This window comes from Pan troglodytes, chromosome 10 (genome assembly GCF_028858775.2).
Source record: "Pan troglodytes isolate AG18354 chromosome 10, NHGRI_mPanTro3-v2.0_pri, whole genome shotgun sequence".
Taxonomy (NCBI): Eukaryota; Metazoa; Chordata; class Mammalia; order Primates; family Hominidae; genus Pan; species Pan troglodytes.
The window spans coordinates 14,482,442-14,500,554 of NC_072408.2; the positions used below are offsets into that span (position 1 = coordinate 14,482,442).

General features: G+C 40.6%; 1 protein-coding gene across 1 annotated transcript in view; it reads left to right on the forward strand.

The window, feature by feature from the left end:
- The first annotated feature begins 582 nt into the window (after positions 1-582).
- Positions 583-18,113, forward strand: part of ACSM4 (acyl-CoA synthetase medium chain family member 4) — a 29,134-nt gene continuing 11,603 nt past the window's right edge. The window contains exons 1-4 of the mRNA XM_508984.6: positions 583-754; positions 5,277-5,526; positions 7,527-7,737; positions 11,539-11,746. Of these exons, the coding sequence (XP_508984.2) occupies positions 5,326-5,526; positions 7,527-7,737; positions 11,539-11,746 (620 nt within the window). The 5' untranslated portion in view covers positions 583-754; positions 5,277-5,325. The remainder of the gene's footprint in view (positions 755-5,276; positions 5,527-7,526; positions 7,738-11,538; positions 11,747-18,113) is intronic.

The following is an 18,113-nucleotide window of genomic DNA, read 5'->3' on the forward strand; positions in this document are numbered from 1 at the left end:
TGCCACCATCACTGTCACCAACAAGCAACATTTGGGCATAAACTTTGTGAAACCCAATTCCTGTTACCAGCAACTAACATCCACAAGGGCACAGACAGGCAATGTTTATGTTCAAACCCTTCAGCAACATTGTCTTAAGATAATTTCCAAATGAGATAGCATCAGAACAGATATCCAGGAGCAGCCAGGCTCACAGTAGATGCTCAATAGAAGCCAGGAGTTTGGAGGTTTTCTCATAATCTTCATTAATCAGTGAGTTGAGGGTTCTGATATGCTTTTTGGCTATACTGCTTTGGTAGGTTTGCCAGGCCAGATCCAGTTATGTCACAATAATCAAGCATGCCAATGTCTTGGGCTGCTCGACAACAATGTTGAGAGGCTCTGATAAAGACCACTGCACCAGGGTAGATCTCTTTATCTTCAGCTCTATGAATGAAAATAATCTGCTAATGCACTGGGGCTTAGCCATTGTTTGGCACTGACCTATGAGAGGAGGTTGCCCCTGCACTGCCTTTCTCTCCTCCCAGCTGTGTCTTATAAGCTGCTGTCACCTTAACCACAGGTTGTCCAGAGAAACAAAAACTCTCCTCCCAGAGGATTATGATCCTTCCACCTGCACACCAGAGACTTAGGGCTACCATGGCATAGATGCCTCCAAAAGAAAAGAAGAAAGGAACTGACTTTCTGGCAGATCCAGAACTGAGTCTCTGTGAAGGAGTTAACGGCCTTTCTGGATCAATAATACCATTCTCTGGTAAGGAAACACTGCATCTGGTAACATGGAGGTGACTCTAGTAAATGAGAAGTTGGGAAAGTACCACAGTAGTAAGAGAAAAGGCACGTTGGCCGGGGGCACTGGCTCACGCCTGTAATCCCAGCACTTTGGGAGGCTGAGGTGGGAGGACTGCTTGAGCTCAGGAGCTTGAGACCAGCTTGGGCAACATAGTGAGACAAAAAATTAACAAATTAGCCAGGCATGATGGCACATGCCTGTGGTCGCAGCTATTCAGGAGGTGGAGGCGAGAGGACCACTTGAACCTGGGAGGTCCAGGCTCCAGTGAGCTACGATCATCACTGCACTCCAGCCTGGGTGACAGAGTGAGATGCTGTTCCCCCACCAAAAAAAAAAAAAAAAAAAAAGAGAGAGAGAGAGAGAAAGAGGCGCATTATCTTGCTGTAATTGGATAACTGCAGACCCAACCCTAGCAAACTGTCCTCTGATAGGAAAATAAAATATTCTCTTACTTTATTAAGGTTGATAGAAATGTAGCAAAAACCTGGTAGCATTTCCTTGTATAGCTTTGGAGACAACGAAGGTGGGCTGGAATTTCTGCTGCTTGCTAGATGGATGGCTTTTTGATAAGTTGCTTACCTCTCTGTACCTCAGTGACCTTATGCATGAAACAATAAATTGTATATACAGAAAATAAAATGCCTGCTTCCTAGCACTGTTGACATATATTATATGGAAGTATTTAACATGACCACACACCAATTGGTCAATCATTGTTTTTCACTGTTAAGGTTTCCCTTAACACTCTAGAAATCACTAAAATTTTTTAAATCATCTGGTTTGACCCTTAATTTTACAGATATTTTCTGGAGACATTTTGTTACATTAATTTATATACAAATTTCAACAAAGATAATGTTTTGATTTACAATAGTCAATGATTGTCAGATTTGACCCTGGAATCATGAGCTTTCCACAAAACCCTACATCAGGAAATGGTTCTGTTCAATGCAAAATGGCAGCTTTTCAGAGTTTTGTGATCTCCTTAAAGATCTATTCATACCAAATCCAATCTGGAAATCAGAAGCAGATCAAAGAGATAAAAAAGAAGTAATGTTTGCAAAAAGATTTTAAAGTTTAATTGAAAAATTCTACTTTATAATATCTTAATTTATATTTTGTTGGCAAAAAGATTTTAAAGTTTAATTGAAAAATTCTACTTTATAATATCTGAATTTATATTTTATTACTAACTAATCATTAGGTTTGCATATGCAATATCTTTCACTCTGTTTATATATACAACACAGGAAATGCTGAAATGTATATTCAGATCTGATCTGTTTACATTTAGTTTTAGATTTGTTGGTATGTTAATTGGGTGTTTTATTATGATTTAGAAAATTTGTCCATGGAAGCAAGGAATAAAAGAGCAATTCATAAAAAATCATTTTTCAATTCAGAGGGGATGGAGAGGAGATTTGCATTAAAAACTATCCACTATATTCTCTGCACTATTTTCCTTAGGAAGCAAGAATGTTCCAGGTTCCCCCATCTTGGAAGTTTTTCCACTTCATCATTAAACTGAGACCAAGAAAGGACAAGATAATGGAAGTGAAAGCTAAACTGCTTCAGACTGATGGAGGCTCAGGTCAGCCCCAAGAGCTTGGAGCACAGTGACAGGACATTATAAGAGGCAGAAACAAGATAACTTAGCAGCTCCAATCCAGTAGCTTTTCTTTGCTGTTGTTGTTGTTTGAGACGGAGTCTCACTCTGTCACCCTGGCTGGGGTGCACTGGTGCAATCTTGGTTCACTGCAACCTCTGCCTCCCACGTTCAAGCGAGTCTCCTGCCTCAGCTTTCTGAGTAGCTGGGATTACAGGAACGCAGCACCACGCCCAGCTAATTTTTGTACTTTTAGTAGAAATGGGGTTTCACCATGTTGGCCAGGCTGGTCTCGAACTCCTGACCTCAAGTGATCTGGCCACCTCGGCCTCCCAAAATGCTGGGATTATAGGTGTGAGCCACTACATCTGGCCTTCCAAACCAACAGCTTTTCTAGGTTTCTTTATATATCAAGAGCTGAAGTCTTCTGTCACAAATGCTTCTGAGGTTTTATTTTTAATATGCAGCATTTATTCATTCCTAGCCACGAACCATGCACTGTGCTAACGTACTCACTAAAACCTTGCAACTACCTAGTGAAGAAGGTATTATTACTCTCATTGCACAGATGCAAATGACACTTGGAGATGTTAAGCAACTTGACAAAGGTCATCCAGAGAAGCAAGTTTGGATGCAAGTGTGGTGCAAGTGGTATGTGTGTGTGTGTGCATGTGTGTGTGCACGTCTGTGTTTTAGGAGAGGGATGAGAGTCTCACTTTTGGCAGAATGCTAAACCATGAATGTGGTCCACTCTGCTTCTCTTTTCTCCCTTTTCTTTACTCTTGATAATTGCCCAGTTAAGGCGCTATCCCTCTTCTTTTTTTACCTTGGCATAACAGAGAGTTTAACACCAACGGTATTGCCAGAAATAGCTATTTTTGAAATACAGCAAATTGTGTTTGCACCAAATGGACCTGCCACTTATCCAGAAGTCACTCTGAGCAGCACAGAGGACTTGGCAACAACAATGAAGGATGGCACACCCTGCACCCTCCTTTCTATTGTTTATTTGTTATCACCATGCTGCAGACTCAGGTACTCTTTACATTTGCAGATTCTTCCACTCCATTCAAAACAACTACACAAGCCTGAAGGGCAAAAAAGGGTGAAGGCATTCACCATCAACAAGAAACCTTTATTGAAGAAGGCAGCACAAGGGAGAATAAATAGCAGAGAAGCTGAGTAGGTTAAGTTCTGAAGTCAGACCAGAGAGGTTCAAACCTTGCCTCTGGTTGCGTCATTGAGCTCATGGTGGCAGAGGCAAGACATGGTTTGTCTCGAGCTGAATGACCTTGGATAAGTTCCTTAAGTGTACTTAAGCCTCAGTGTCTTCATCTGTAAGATAGAGATAATAATAGCACCAACCTCACAAGCTTGTCATGAATATTGAATGACATCAGAAATGCAAAGTGCCTGCCTACATCAAGAACCTAAAAACTGCCTTTTATTATTGCAGATCTTCTGTGAGTCATGCTTAGTGCTAAGAACACATTACATAGCCTCAACCCATACCAGCTGGGTAGGGAGACAGGGCACATATATGAAAAACTATCATTGATAATACAAGGTAGACAACTGTCACATGAATAGCATAAATGCATGTTACGGAAAACCCAGGGAAGAAATAAACACAAAATTATTTAAAAAATTAATTAGATTACAGATGGTAGTCCAGAAAGAGCAGGCAATTTTACCAATATTAAAAGCAGTTTTTGAAAAAGAAATAAAATCCAAGTCTTCTGGTTCATATGGTAGGATGTTTTAAAATAAAACTATGCCACAATAATATTAAGGAAAATAATCTTAACAACAGCAGTGGTTGCCTGGGTGCAGTGGCTCATACCTACAATCCCAGCACTTTGGGAGGCCAAGGCAGGAAGATTACTTGAGGCTAGGAGTTGGAGGCAAGCCAGCCTGGGTGACATAGTGAGGCCATATCTCTACAAAAAAAAAAAAAAAAAAAAAAAAATTAGCTAGGCATGGTGGTGTGGCCCCTGTAGTCCTGGATGCTCAGGATGCTTAGTCAGGGGGATTGCTTAAGCCCAGGAGTTTGAGGCTTCAGTAAGCTGTGATTGCGCCAACCTGGGTGAAAGAGCAAGACCTTGTTTCTTAATAAGAAACAACAAACAAACAGAAAAACAAAAAAACAAACAGAAAAACAAAAAAACAACAGTAGTAATTAACACTTTTAAGTCACCTTTTACGAGCTAGGCATTTTATACACATTATCTTATTAAATCCTCACAATAACTGTAGGAGGGAGGTACTATATTTTCCCCTATTTTACAGACGAGAAAATTGAGGTGCAGGAAGATAAGTAACTTGCCCAAAGTCCTACAGCCGGAAAGTGGCTGAGCCAGGACTTAAACCCAGGTTTCCAAGCAATCACAATGGGAAGTTGAAGGGGAGAGGAGAACAGGGTAAGCAGGAGCCAGGGAAATGACAGGCCAACTCTTAGTGGGGCATTCATGGCAAGTTAACGGGCCTCCTTTACTGGAAGAGGAAATTCAAGTAGAGGAGTTAGCAGACACAGAACAGTGTATAAAGCAGGCGAAAGGAGGCTCTGAATGCCAGTCCAGACAGCGAAGTTTCTATTTGTCTGTTGTTTGGTTGGGGAGAAGACAGGAACAGAAGACAGGAGTCTGACAATTCTGTAGTTAAGGGGTTTTTTTAGACTTATCTGGTCACAGACAGAATGAAGAGGAAGGGTCCAGTGGCAGGGAGACCAGTCAGTGGCTAAGGCAGCAGCTCTGAGGAAGGATGAGGTGTTTTTCAGGTGTTCCCCAACTTGCCAGGGACACACAGCCACAAATCCACCTCCCAGTCTCACCACAGAGCATCAAGAAACTGATACTCTCCATCCATCTCTCCCTACAGGCTGTAGTACTTCTGTGTCCATAGCAGTAGACAAAGTCCTTTGGGAACCATGAAGATTTTTTTCCGCTACCAGACATTTAGATTCATCTGGCTCACCAAGCCACCTGGCCGGCGCTTACACAAAGATCACCAGCTTTGGACGCCTCTGACTCTTGCTGACTTTGAAGCCATAAATCGCTGTAACAGGCCATTGCCTAAAAACTTTAACTTTGCTGCAGATGTGCTGGACCAGTGGTCCCAAAAGGAGAAGGTATATGACGATGGGCTTCCAGTAGATGCTTGGTGTCCCCTTATCTCTCAGTCTTCCATTTCCTTGTTCTGTGGTCTACCACTTAATTCCAATGCACTCTCTCACCCTCTTGGTTTCCTTTGTTTGTTTTCCAATTGCCCTCCCCTCTCCCCAGGGAAGATCTTAGATCCTCAGCCACAAATGGCTGGGCGGCTCTGGAGCCTTCTCTATCTCCCATCCCCATGGTCATTCCTCACAGAGTTCTGCCTCTTTTCCTTCTCTTTTCTCCAAGCCCCACGCAACAGTGCTTTGTTTTCAAGTTGGTCACAGGCTTATCGAAAAAGTAGCAAATTGAGTTTTGATTTTATGAATACAGTTATCATTGGAGTAATGAGGAGAGAATTGGAGGTTGACAAGAATAAAGCAAGCAGCCCTTATGCAATGTTTACAGTGCAGCCTCAGGATGAGGTCTCTGTGTACTGATCCTCACCTCATGCCAGGCACTGAGCTAAACACTTAACCAAGCAGTGCTTATCAAAATGCACTGCAGGACCATGGATGGGAACACGATGTTAGGTACTAGACAGACAAGGTATTAAATAACATTGAATCAATTCTTCCTGTTAAATACAGGGGGAAAGCCTTCCTTGAAAGCCATTGTGTCTTTAGCACCTATCATTTGCTAAACACTCTCTTGAATAAAGACCACAGGTAGAAGCTAATCATCTCTAGATAAAATTTAATGGCATAGTTTTGTTTTCAGCATATTTATTTTTCAATAACCTATTTTTTGGCAAGTGGTAATAATTGTCCAATAATGGTGCTGATTAGATGTATATTCCTTCTTAAGTAAATGTATACACATAAAAAGTAAAAAGTGAGTCAATGTAGCGAAGTATACAAAATAAAGAAGAATAGTGCAGGTGCAGGCAGAGCTGACAGAAACGATGATACTTAAATGACTAAAGATTGAGAAATACTGACCTATATTATTTCGCCAAATCCCCATAACAACCTGGGAGGTTTGCAGATGAGGAACTTGACCTCATAGAAGCTAAACTACTTATCCAAGGCCACACAGGTCCAATAGAACATAAACCCAGTCCCTGATCTTTACAGAGGTTACATCCATAGGGAAGAGACACATCTGTCATATAATAAATTGGAGTCATCTGGAGTATGAGCACAACGATGAAGGAACACAGAGAAGTTAGTGGAGAAACAAAGAGAAGTCTAAGAAAAGCTCACAGACGAACTGACATGTCAACAGGGCTTTTAAGTATTTGCCAGCCAGAGAAGATAAAAGGAGCATTCCAGATAGGGGAAAGAAGGGAGAGTAATTTTTTTCCAGGTAATACATAAGGCAAAGAGGTTTTGCAGTACAGATGACTCACTTTATAGAATGATGGGGAAGAAGTTACCTCTAGAAGTCAATAAATTGATGCCTCCCTCGACCCTGCTCCTTGTGACTTGTGAAAACCACACCTCAGCCTTAGGGTACAAAGAGATGTCTGCTTCCCAGTCAAACTTAGCAGATCCATTCAGGTTATTTGGATGGGAAAGAATCTAATTTAAGCAAGAAAGAAATTTATTCAAGGAATATGGGAGAGCTCACAAAATTGGGCTGGAAACTGGAGAGTCCATCTCAATGAGGACAGGAATCAGGACAGCTCTCTGAGGATGCGTAAGCACGAATAACCCATAGACAAGTTTTGTACCAACCATTTTCTATCTTTTGATTTCTCTCAGAAAACCAAAAAATCCAGAGAGAGAAGGTCTGATTGGCCCAACGCTGGTCAAATGCCCACCTACTGCTCGGGGAAGGGTAAAAGCAACCTGAGGGATTCTCTTTTCAAGGCTGTGTTCAATAGGAGAGGGGCAGTTCCCTCAAAGACGAACTCAGGGCGCTGTTAGCAGAATGCACCAGAACCAGTGCCAAAGGGAGAAAACAGCAGATGCCGCATGTAAGAGTAATCAGTCACGTAAACCTACCCCTCTCTTTTCCATGTGTCCCTGGTCAGACAGGGGAGAGACCAGCTAACCCAGCCCTGTGGTGGGTGAATGGCAAAGGGGATGAGGTAAAATGGAGCTTCAGAGAACTGGGCTCCTTGTCCCGAAAAGCTGCCAACATGCTCACCAAGCCCTGTGGCCTGCAGAGAGGAGACCGTGTGGCCGTGATTCTGCCCCCAATCCCTGAGTGGTGGCTGGTCAACGTAGCTTGCATACGAACAGGTCAGTGCCAATATTAGCATTCTAAATCACACAAACACAGAGAGACTGAAACTCAATGGTTTTCTGAATTGTTAGCTCTGATTAAAAGTATGCATACAGAAGACAAAAAAAAAAAAAAAGAAGAGTTAAGGCAATCATGATATAATAATAACAATAACACTAAGAGGGAGGTATTAGTGTGATACCATTTTGCAGAAGAGGAAACCAAGGCTCAGGTTAAGAAGCTTGCCGGGCGTGGTGGCTCATGCCTGTAAGCCCAGTACTTTGGGAGGATGAAGCAGGTGGATCACGAAGTCAGGAGTTCCAGACCAGTCTGGCCAACATACTGAAACCCCGTCTCTACTAAAAACACAAAAAATTACCCAGTTGTGGTGGTGTGTGCCTGTAATCCCAGCTACTCGGGAGGCTGAGGCAGGAGAATCGCGTGAATCCAGGAGGTGGAGGTTTCAGTGAGCTGAGATCTTGCCATTGCACTCCAGCCTGGGCAACAGTGCAGGACTCTGTCTCAAAAACAAACAAACAAACAAAAGCTTGCCAAAAATCACAATTAGAAAGCTATTCTATTCAGTCACAGCTAGAAAGCTATGCAATTGGGATTTAAAAACAAAGCTCTATAAAAGCAAATTTGGGTACCAACATCTCTTTGCAGTGCTAGATTATCTAGGACATGTTCATCCAGATGATCCAGATAACTTCTCTGAATATATTTGGATTCTCCCTAACAAAAAAAAATACAACAAGAAGAAAAAGTATTTATACATCAGGACTTGTAAGAATATGATTGACACGTCCCAGTTGAAAAATCTCTACCTTTTTTTCAGACTAACTAGTATATTCAATGACACACTTTCTCCCCAAGTAGTAATTTATAATTTACCCCAAATAAAAATTCCAACAGGATTTTTTTCCACTCTAGGACAGGAGTTAGCAAGCCATGGCCTGTTGGTTGGGCATCTATTTACATAAGTAATTTTAATGGAACACAGCCATGCTCATTTATTTATATACTGTCTATGGCTCCCTTTGTTTCACAACAGCAGAAATCCTCATTGAGATGGAGATACTATGGCCTGCAAAGCCTAAAATATTTGCTATCTGGGCCTTTATTGAAAAGTTTTCCAATTCCTGCTCTAAAACATGGCATAAATGTTTATAAGTCAATTAAGAATAAATAATATCAAAGGATAGAATATGGTAAAAATCACAAAGATGTTTGTTGCAATGTTATTAATAGTAATAGAAATTTGGAAACAACTAAATAGAAATGACTGAATTATAATAGGTGAGACTAAGCTTAGTTGAGGTGTGTGTGTATAAGTGATTAAAATTATAGTAATTCAACTTGAAATACCACTAAAACGATAATTACAAGGATTTCATAATGCTGTTGAAGATGGTCTTTCTGCCAATATTGAATAAAAACAGCATTATATAAAATTCGTTTATATAAAATTCTTTTTGCATTCACTAAAAACAACTTGCAAATGTTAAACCAGTTGTGGATTGAGAGTAGATTAAAGGTGATTTGTTATAAAAAATATGTAATATTGCTTAACATGTTATGAAATGTATAAAATAATAGTGAAAACTAAACAGACAAGCTGAATGGCTAACATAAAACACTAAATTAAATGTAAAGCAAGGAGGTGAGATTATATTTTCTAACTCAGAATTATTAAATCTTCAATGAGAATATTGAAATTGTTTGTACTATACCACATAGCAAAATATTTTGGTTTTTTGCTGTAAAGTGTATGCAGTAAAGCCTGAAATACATGCTATCTGAAATCTACTAGAAGAAAACTTCTCCCAACCCTGAATTTAGAGGTCTACCCATTGAGTACATTCAGATCACCAATCTACCAAGGGAGCTAATTATTTGTAAGTCATTAAGAACAAGTGGTTTGTAAAATAAATAATCTTAAATTTTTATATTGAGCGAATACTCTAAGGTGTTTTCTTAATCAACTTCCTTATCCTTATGCATTTATTCACTTTCTCAAGAAGGGATGATATTTAAAAGCTTTTAAAATATATTCATAAAATAAAATCTCCTTCCTAGCAATTCAACTCCACATTTTTGTATTTAGCAAACTTCAGGGAACTCACCAAGAAATGAGTAGTTTGGCTTATAGCACAGGTCTTGGAAGTGTGGGAAATGTATCTTTGAATTTTTTCTATCCTTTGCCACTGATTGACTTTGTGACCCTTGGGCAAGTTATTATTTATATACTGGGATTAATTTTAAGTGAGATACCAGGCACGTAATAAGTGCTCAATAAACAGTAGTGATTATCTGTATCACTTTATATACACTTCACTTCTTGTTCCCAATAATTCACTTTAGAAAGTACAAACTTCTCTCTTTCATCTAATTCGGCCATGTATGTTCTTCCCAGAATGCACTGGTACTTTAAAATCAGACATCTCCAGCCAGTGTTTAGGATGAAATGAGGAGGTGAGATAAACTAAGCATTGCCAAAGTAGTCTAGGCAAACCTTGATGATGCCAGACCACTGGAATCCATAGAGAAGAGGGCTGGCTCTGCCACTCACCAGCTCTGACCAAATCTCACATTCCATCAATGGGCACAACCACATGGACCTACCAGGGTTGCTTAAAACAGTAGTCTCTAGGCATTTTTGACTGTGTAATCTATCAATAAAAATATTTAGGATACACATCTTCCCATCTGGGTATAGCTACTTATGTGCTTCTACTGCACTAATACAGTATGCATATTATGAAGCATACAAAAATGAGATAAAAGCATTAAAAGAATTGTAGTTTCTCAATAATTTCTAATTCTTTAAAATTTTTAATATTATTTAAAAAATTAAACAGGGATGGAATCTCACTATGTTGCCCAGGCTGGTCTCAAACTCCTGGGCTCAAGTGACCCTCCTGCCTTGGCCACCGAATGCACTGGGATTACAGGTGTGAGCCACCATGCCCAGCCAGTAATTTTTCAAATTTCTATTTTTGTTTCTTAGTCCCAATGGATTGTTGAAAAACTCACTTTGGAGGCCACTGGTTTTTTTCTTTTGTTTGTTTGTTTGAGACAGAGTCTCACTCTGTCACCAAGGCTAGAATACAGTGGTATGATCTTGGCTCACTGCAGCTTCCATCTCCAGGGTTCAAGTGATTCTCCTGCCTAGGCCTCCTGAGTAGCTGGGACTATAGGCGTGCGCCACCACACCTGGCTAATTTTTGTATTTTTAGTACAGACGGGGTTTCGCCATGTTGCTCGGGGTGGTCTCGAACTCCTGGGCTTGATTAAGTAATCTACCGGCCTCGCCTCCCAAAGTGCTGGGATGACAGGCCCGAGCCACCGCGCCTGGCAGGAGACCATTGGTTTAGAGAATTGAATGAGACAGTGCTCATGAAATGTGTTATAAGCTGTAAAGTGCTATTTAAGTGGTACACAATAATGATTCAAACGTGACGTTAAAATGTTACATAGTAATGGCCCACCATTATAATGTCTTCTATATTCCAGACACTTACTGTTGTTATTCCCATTTTACAGATAAGGAAAGAAAGGCACAGAGAGATCAAGGTCACAAAGCTTGTAAATTGCAAGGGCAGGATTAGACCCATGGTCTGTCAAACTCTGAAGCTAGTGCTCCAAGGGATCTCTCAGGGATCAGGGTCCTGTGCAATATCCTTGGGCATCAAGGCAGAGGTAGCTGAGGTAGCTGAAGAATGGATTGTGATGCTTCTCCTCACCGAGGCACAAAGCCCAACTCTTCCACAATGGACAGCAGTTCTGTTCAGTGCAGGGCCCTCTGTCCTTCCCAGGGATCATCTTCATGCCGGGAACAATCCAGCTGACAGCAAAAGACATCCTCTACCGGCTGCGAGCATCCAAGGCCAAGTGCATTGTGGCCAGTGAGGAGGTGGCCCCAGCGGTGGAGTCCATTGTATTGGAGTGTCCTGACCTTAAGACAAAACTCCTGGTGTCTCCACAAAGCCGGAATGGGTGGCTCAGCTTCCAGGAGTTATTTCAGTGAGTATTTTTCCCAGCCAATCTACACTGCTGGCAACAACACAAATTATAGCTACATCTTGGAATCTCTTTGCCTCCAAGGACTCAGGAACACTGTCAGTTGATCTGGGCTCTTACTCAGAAAAGAATTACCTAATAGCTGGGTGTGGTGGCTCACACCTGTAATCCCAGCAGTTTGGGAGGCTGAGGTGGGTGGATCACTTGAGGTCAGGAGTTTGAGACCAGCCTGGCCAACACAGTGAAACCCCGTCTCTACTAAAAATACAAAAATTAGCTGGGCGTGGTGATGCCTGCCTGTAATTCTAACTACTCAGGAGGCTGAGGCAGAAGAATTGCTTGAACTTGGGAGGTAGAAGTTGCAGTGAGCCGAGTTTATACCACTGCACTCCAGTCTAGGTGGCAGAGTGAAACTTTGTCTCAAAAAAAAAATAAATAAATAAAATAAATAAAAGAAAAGAAAAAGAAAAGTATTACCTAATAAATGAATTTAAGGGCAGAAGAAAGGCATGTAGCTCTGCCTCCCCCCTCCTGCTCTCTACTGTGGTCTATGATGAGTATCCTGTGTGGTTTGGCCCTTGCTTAAACCTGGACCACATCTCCCACCACTCTCCCTTTTCTTCCTCAAACATGCCCTACCTCTGCTCCTGTTATTTCTTCTGCCTGGAGTGCTCTTCTTATTCCTTTTCATGAGTGGCTCCTTCTTGTCATATTTTGACTCAGTATTTTATCCGAAGAAGTTTTCCTTGACCACACTACCTGGAATAGAACTACAAGCCACTCTATTACAACGTCCTCCTGTTTTCTTCATATCACTCGTCACCACCTGAATTATCATGCCCATTCATCCATTCCCTTATGTAGAGTCTTTTTTCTCCTCTAGAGTACGGTTTGGCAAATTCAGGCCCACAGGCCAAATCTGGCCTGCCACCTTTTTTGTTGTTATTTTTTGTTTTGTTTTGTTTTGTTTTGTTTTCTGAGACAGGGTCTCACTTTGTCACCCAGGCTAGAGTACAGTGGTGTGATCTCAGCTCACTGCAACCTCCACCTCCGGGTTAAAGTGATCCTCCCACCTGAGCCTCCTGAGTAGCTGGGATTACAGGCACCTGCCACCACCCCTGGCTCATTTTTGTATTTTTAGTAGAAAGGGAGTTACACCATGTTGGTTAGACTGGTCTCGAACTCCTGACCTCAAAGTGATCCGCCAGCCTCAGCCTCCCAAAGTGCTGGGATTACAGGCATGAGCCACTATGCTCAGCTCTGTTTTTGTAAATAAAGTTTTATTGGAATGCATCCATGCTCATTTTTTACATGTTGTCTATGTAACAACAGCAGAGTGGAGTAGTTACAACAGAAACTGTATGGCCCACAAAGCCTAAGCTACTTGCTATCTGCCCCTTTACAGAAAAAGTTTGGCAACCCCTGCCCTAAACCATAAGTTCTAAGAAAGCAGAGACTTTGTTTGGTTGATCTTCCTGTCTCCAGTTCCTAACACATAAATGGTGCTTAATATTTATAAATGAATGAACAAAAGAGATCACAACTGCAGTTTTCCTCATATGTAAAATGGGAATAATTATACTGTACTTATCTCAAGTGTTGTTTTGAGGGTAAATTAAATGAATATGTGAGAAAGTGTTTTTCAAGCTGTGAAAAAATGAGTGAAATGTTAATTAATGGCATTATCTTTCAAAGAGGTGTTGAATAGCTTATGTTTAAAAAAAAAAATTCTTCCAGAGAAGTTTATAGAAAGAGAAGACATGTAAACCCTGCTGAATAATAGGGTAGTTTTACTTGTGAGAATGAAATTTTATCCTACTAATTAATATAAACCAAATACTACTGGCCAATCCCAAGGGCCACACCAGTGAATACTGCTTGTGTCTTTTATAAGCTGTGTAACCTTGGATAAGTGAAGTAACATTGCTGAAACTCTTTATCTTATCCATAAGATGGAGATGATGATAGTATCTACCTCATGGGGTTGCAGAAGTATCAAATGTGATAAAACATGTACAATTCTTAGCTTAATGCCTGGCACAGAGTAATTACTCCATAAATATCATAGTAATTATAACTGCTATCATTATTATTTTCAAGTTAACAAAGTCATTCAATAGTGTAGTGATTCCTAAGTTAATGGTATTTATATTATTTGAATATGCATCTCCACTAGTAACATACTTTTTAACATACCCCCAATACATGCATTTATTTGTAAATTATATACATGTACTTTTGTGCATTATACAAATACCAAAAATAAAAATTTTAGAGGATAAGTAAAACGATACAATTGTGCCACTGCACTCTAGCCTGAGTGACAGAGACCCTGTCTAAAAAACAAAAAACATGTAATTTGCAATTCTTCTTTTTTCTTCTCTACCCCAGTTGCCTTGCACACTCACTGAGCAGCAAGCACTTCCACTTCAGAGACTCCTGTCCTAAACAACTTTGCAATAATCTATTGAGTCCCCAAGAAACAGTAAAGATGCCACAAAATTTACAACAGATAAAGGACTTTAAATTCATATGGATTTCAAATTGAAATTTGCACACTTTGGGAGTGGTTTTCAAGATGGAAAAAATCCTTATTTAAACAAATGACTTTGGAGTGTCATAACTCCAAAAAGGCCATGGACTGTTTCTCTAAAAACTAGGGAAGGGATAGCTGTCTCATTGCCAACAGTTGGCTAGTTTTTCGGAAGACTACACACAGCAATAATGTGGGCTAATTTTACATTGTTAGAGTTGATCTTTTATTCAATAAGTTCATTTTAAGGCTTCTTGCCCTCCTTCTGCCTCCCAGGTATAGAAGTCCATTAACACTTTCCAGAATATTCATAATAGGATAATGGAAAAGGTCAAAATTATAAGCCAGACTGATATTTCTCTTTTTCTGTCCTAGTACAAAGGACCCTGTCCTGTGGGGTCCAGGACTCTGGATTCTGATCATGAGGGGTTCAAGATGGTGTTCCAAGCACGGGAACAGTATGACCAAAGATAAGGAAGGAAAAAAAATACCCTAAGGTGTGCAGGGAATGGACTACAGGCAGTTTGGTTTAGCTAGAGAATAAAATTATGGAGTCAGAGTGAAGCCTGGAAGAGCAAACAGAGGCCAGGGTATGGGAGATCTCACATGCCATGCTAAATCTTAAAATTGACCCTGTAAGCAAGGGAAGCCATTGATGGGTTTTAAGAAGGGAAGTGCCAAGGTCAGATTTGGATTTTAAATAGATTTATCTGGCAAATATGTAGAGGATTAGTTTGAGAAGAAAAAACTGGAATCAGAGAGGCCATTTCTGAGCCTCATCTAGGGCAGAGATAATAAAAAACTAAATCTGAGCTCTGATGAATAGGACGGAGGAAAGAAAACAAACTAAACAACTAGCAGGACTCGGAGAGTATTGGATGTGGAAGATGAAGGAAGAAGGAGTCAAGGCTGAGCTGCTTTTTACTTAGGTGATTGGTAGGTGGGTACCATCAGTTGGAGAAAGAGCCAGTAGATGAGGTTAATATAATAAGTTTAGAGTTGGACATACAAGATTGAAGGGTCTGTGAACATTCAAATGTCTAGCAGGTAGTAGGTACATGAGTCTCAGGGACAAGAGGCAAAGATACAAAGCAAGAAGTTATTAGTATATAATTAGCTCTGAAATCTGGAAAGGCATAACTCGGAACTCAGGTATTCAAGGAAAGGAAGTCAGATAATGGAATCACTGCTTGAAAATCTCCCTGTCACTCACAGATTGTGATGCTTTTTCTTTTAGATAGACAGATAGATGGACAGATGAAAGATTGATAAGTAGGTAGGTAGGTAGATAGGTAGATAGGTGGATGGATGAATAGATAGATGAAAGATAGGTAGGTAGATAGATGATAGATAGATAGATAGACAGATAGATAGATGCCTTCTATCAAAAGGTTTCCATACTGGATTGAGAAATGTTTAAACATAAGAGGTCTCCCCACAGGTATTAGATTCTGTGAAGAAATACCCCTCTGTAGCCCAACACATATCAACTTCACTGTATACATACATTGAAAAGAAAATCAATATAGTTGAATGAATGATCTTTTTCTATTTTAAGGGGAGGAAGCAAGTTACCAAGAAAACCATGTTAATATTTTATGAAACTATTTTTAAATAATCCTCACTGTTGGCTGGAGATGGTGGCTCATGCCTGTAATCCCAGTATTTTGGGATCCCAAGGCAGGCAGATCACATAAGATCAGGAGTTCAAGACCAGTCTGGCTGACATGGTGAAACCTCATCTCTACTAAAAATACAAAAATTAGCTGGGCATGGGGGCACACGCCTGTAGTCTCAGCTACTAGGGAGGCTGAGGTGGGAGGATTGCTTGAACCTGGGAGGTGGAGGTTGCAGTGAGCCGAGATTATGCCACTGCACTCCAGCTTGCATGGCAGAGTAAAACTCCGTCTCAAAAAAAAAAAAAATCCTCACTGTTTTTACCATTTCACTGACAATGTCACTCATTCACCATCAAGATTAATTAAAACAGCATCCTTAACCCTGTTCCCTTCAACCAGAGAAATTAAAAATATGATACACCAGCCAGGTGTGGTGGCTTATGCCTGTAATCCCAGCACTTTGAGAGGCTGAGGCGGGTGGATCACCTGAGATCAGGAGGTCGAGACCAGCCTCGCCAACATGGTAGCGCCCCATCTGTACTAAAAATATAAAAATTAGCCGGGTGTGGTGGTGCATTGTCTGTAGTCTCAGCTACTTGGGAGGCTGAGGCAGGAGAATGGCTTGAATCTGGGAGGTAGAGGTTGTAGGGAGGCGTGATCATGACACTGCACTCCAGCCTGGGTGACAGAGTGAGACTCCATTGCAAAAAATAAATAAATAAATAAATAAAAATAAAAATATGATACACCAGTCTCAAAAATTCTCAGATACTGTACCGGTTATTCATCATTGAGTAACAAACCATCCCAGCACTTAGTGGTGTAAACAGTAGTTATTTTATTTGCTCATGAGTCCATGGGTCAGAAATTCGCACAGGGCTCAGCAGAGGCAGCAGTCTCTGCTCCACATCAGCCTGACTGGGGCTCAAGTATCCAAGGTGGGTTCACCTTTAAGTCAGGCTGGCTGCCAGCTGAAGCACCTCAGTTTTCCTGCACATAGCCTCTCCCTCCAGTAGGACAGTCTAAACATCTTTATATGGTGGCTAAGTTACCCCGCAGGGAAAATGAAAACTATGAAGCTTCTTGAGGCCTAGGCTGAGAAGTCCCAGAACTTGTGCCACAGTGTATTAATGAAAACAAGTCATGAGATCACCCCAGATTCAAAGAGAGAGGACATAAGCTCTGCCCTATAATAAGGGAATGGCATACAAGGATGATTTGTTACTCAGTGATGGACAACTAATACAATATCTAAGAATTTTTGTACAGGGATGGAAGGAATCATGGAGCTATCTTTGCAGACAATCTTACACAGAGATTGTCATCAGTTCAGTGAATTCAGTGGGTCAATGAAATTAACATGGACCCAGATTCATTCATCTTCCTATCACGCCACCCTCAGTATACATCCAAGATGGCCAGGGTAGCCCCAGACATCCTGTACTTGCACAACAATACTTAAAGTCCATAAAACAGGATGGGCAGGGGAAGAAGGCTGCATCTCTTCCTCATGACTCTTTTTAGAACAAGAAAATATATTCCATTAAAGCCTTACATCTCGTTGTCCATAACTGCGTCATGTGCCCAATCTTAAACCAAAGGAATGATTGTGACTGGCTTAGATTAATCAAGATTTGCCCTAGCAGCTATACAGGGACAGTCTGAAGCACTTGATTGCCTGATACTTGAACAAAATCAGTTCTATGAGTGCAAGGAAGAAGGAGACAGCTATTTGGTAAGCAACTAGCTGTGTCTGCTGCAGATATTGAAGATACTGCACAAAAATTATTTAAAAGTTTGAATCAAATGCCAAAAGATCTTCCTTTAAATAATAAAAACTCCTGAAACATTAATAGCAATGTATGAAGATTCAATGCTGATTTTTAAAAACTCACAGACTTTTTCTTAAAACACGCTTGGAAAAAAATGTTACAATACATAAAATGCATGTCTTTTGTTATTAATATTGAAAGTTATCTTGGCTATTTCTTTACCCTATAGGGAGATGAAGCTTCAAAAAGAAGAACTGGGCTGTTAAATCTTAGCACTGACCTTCAAAGTCCCGCTAAGATTTCTTGAGGAATTCCTCTCAGGAAAGCTTTGGATTAGGTTCAGTTCTGTTAACTATCTTCTGGTAGCAAGAGGGCATAAGTAGTTGAGCAGAGGAAATATCAGAGTCAAACTGGTCTGCCATCTTCCACCACCATCTTGGGGTCCA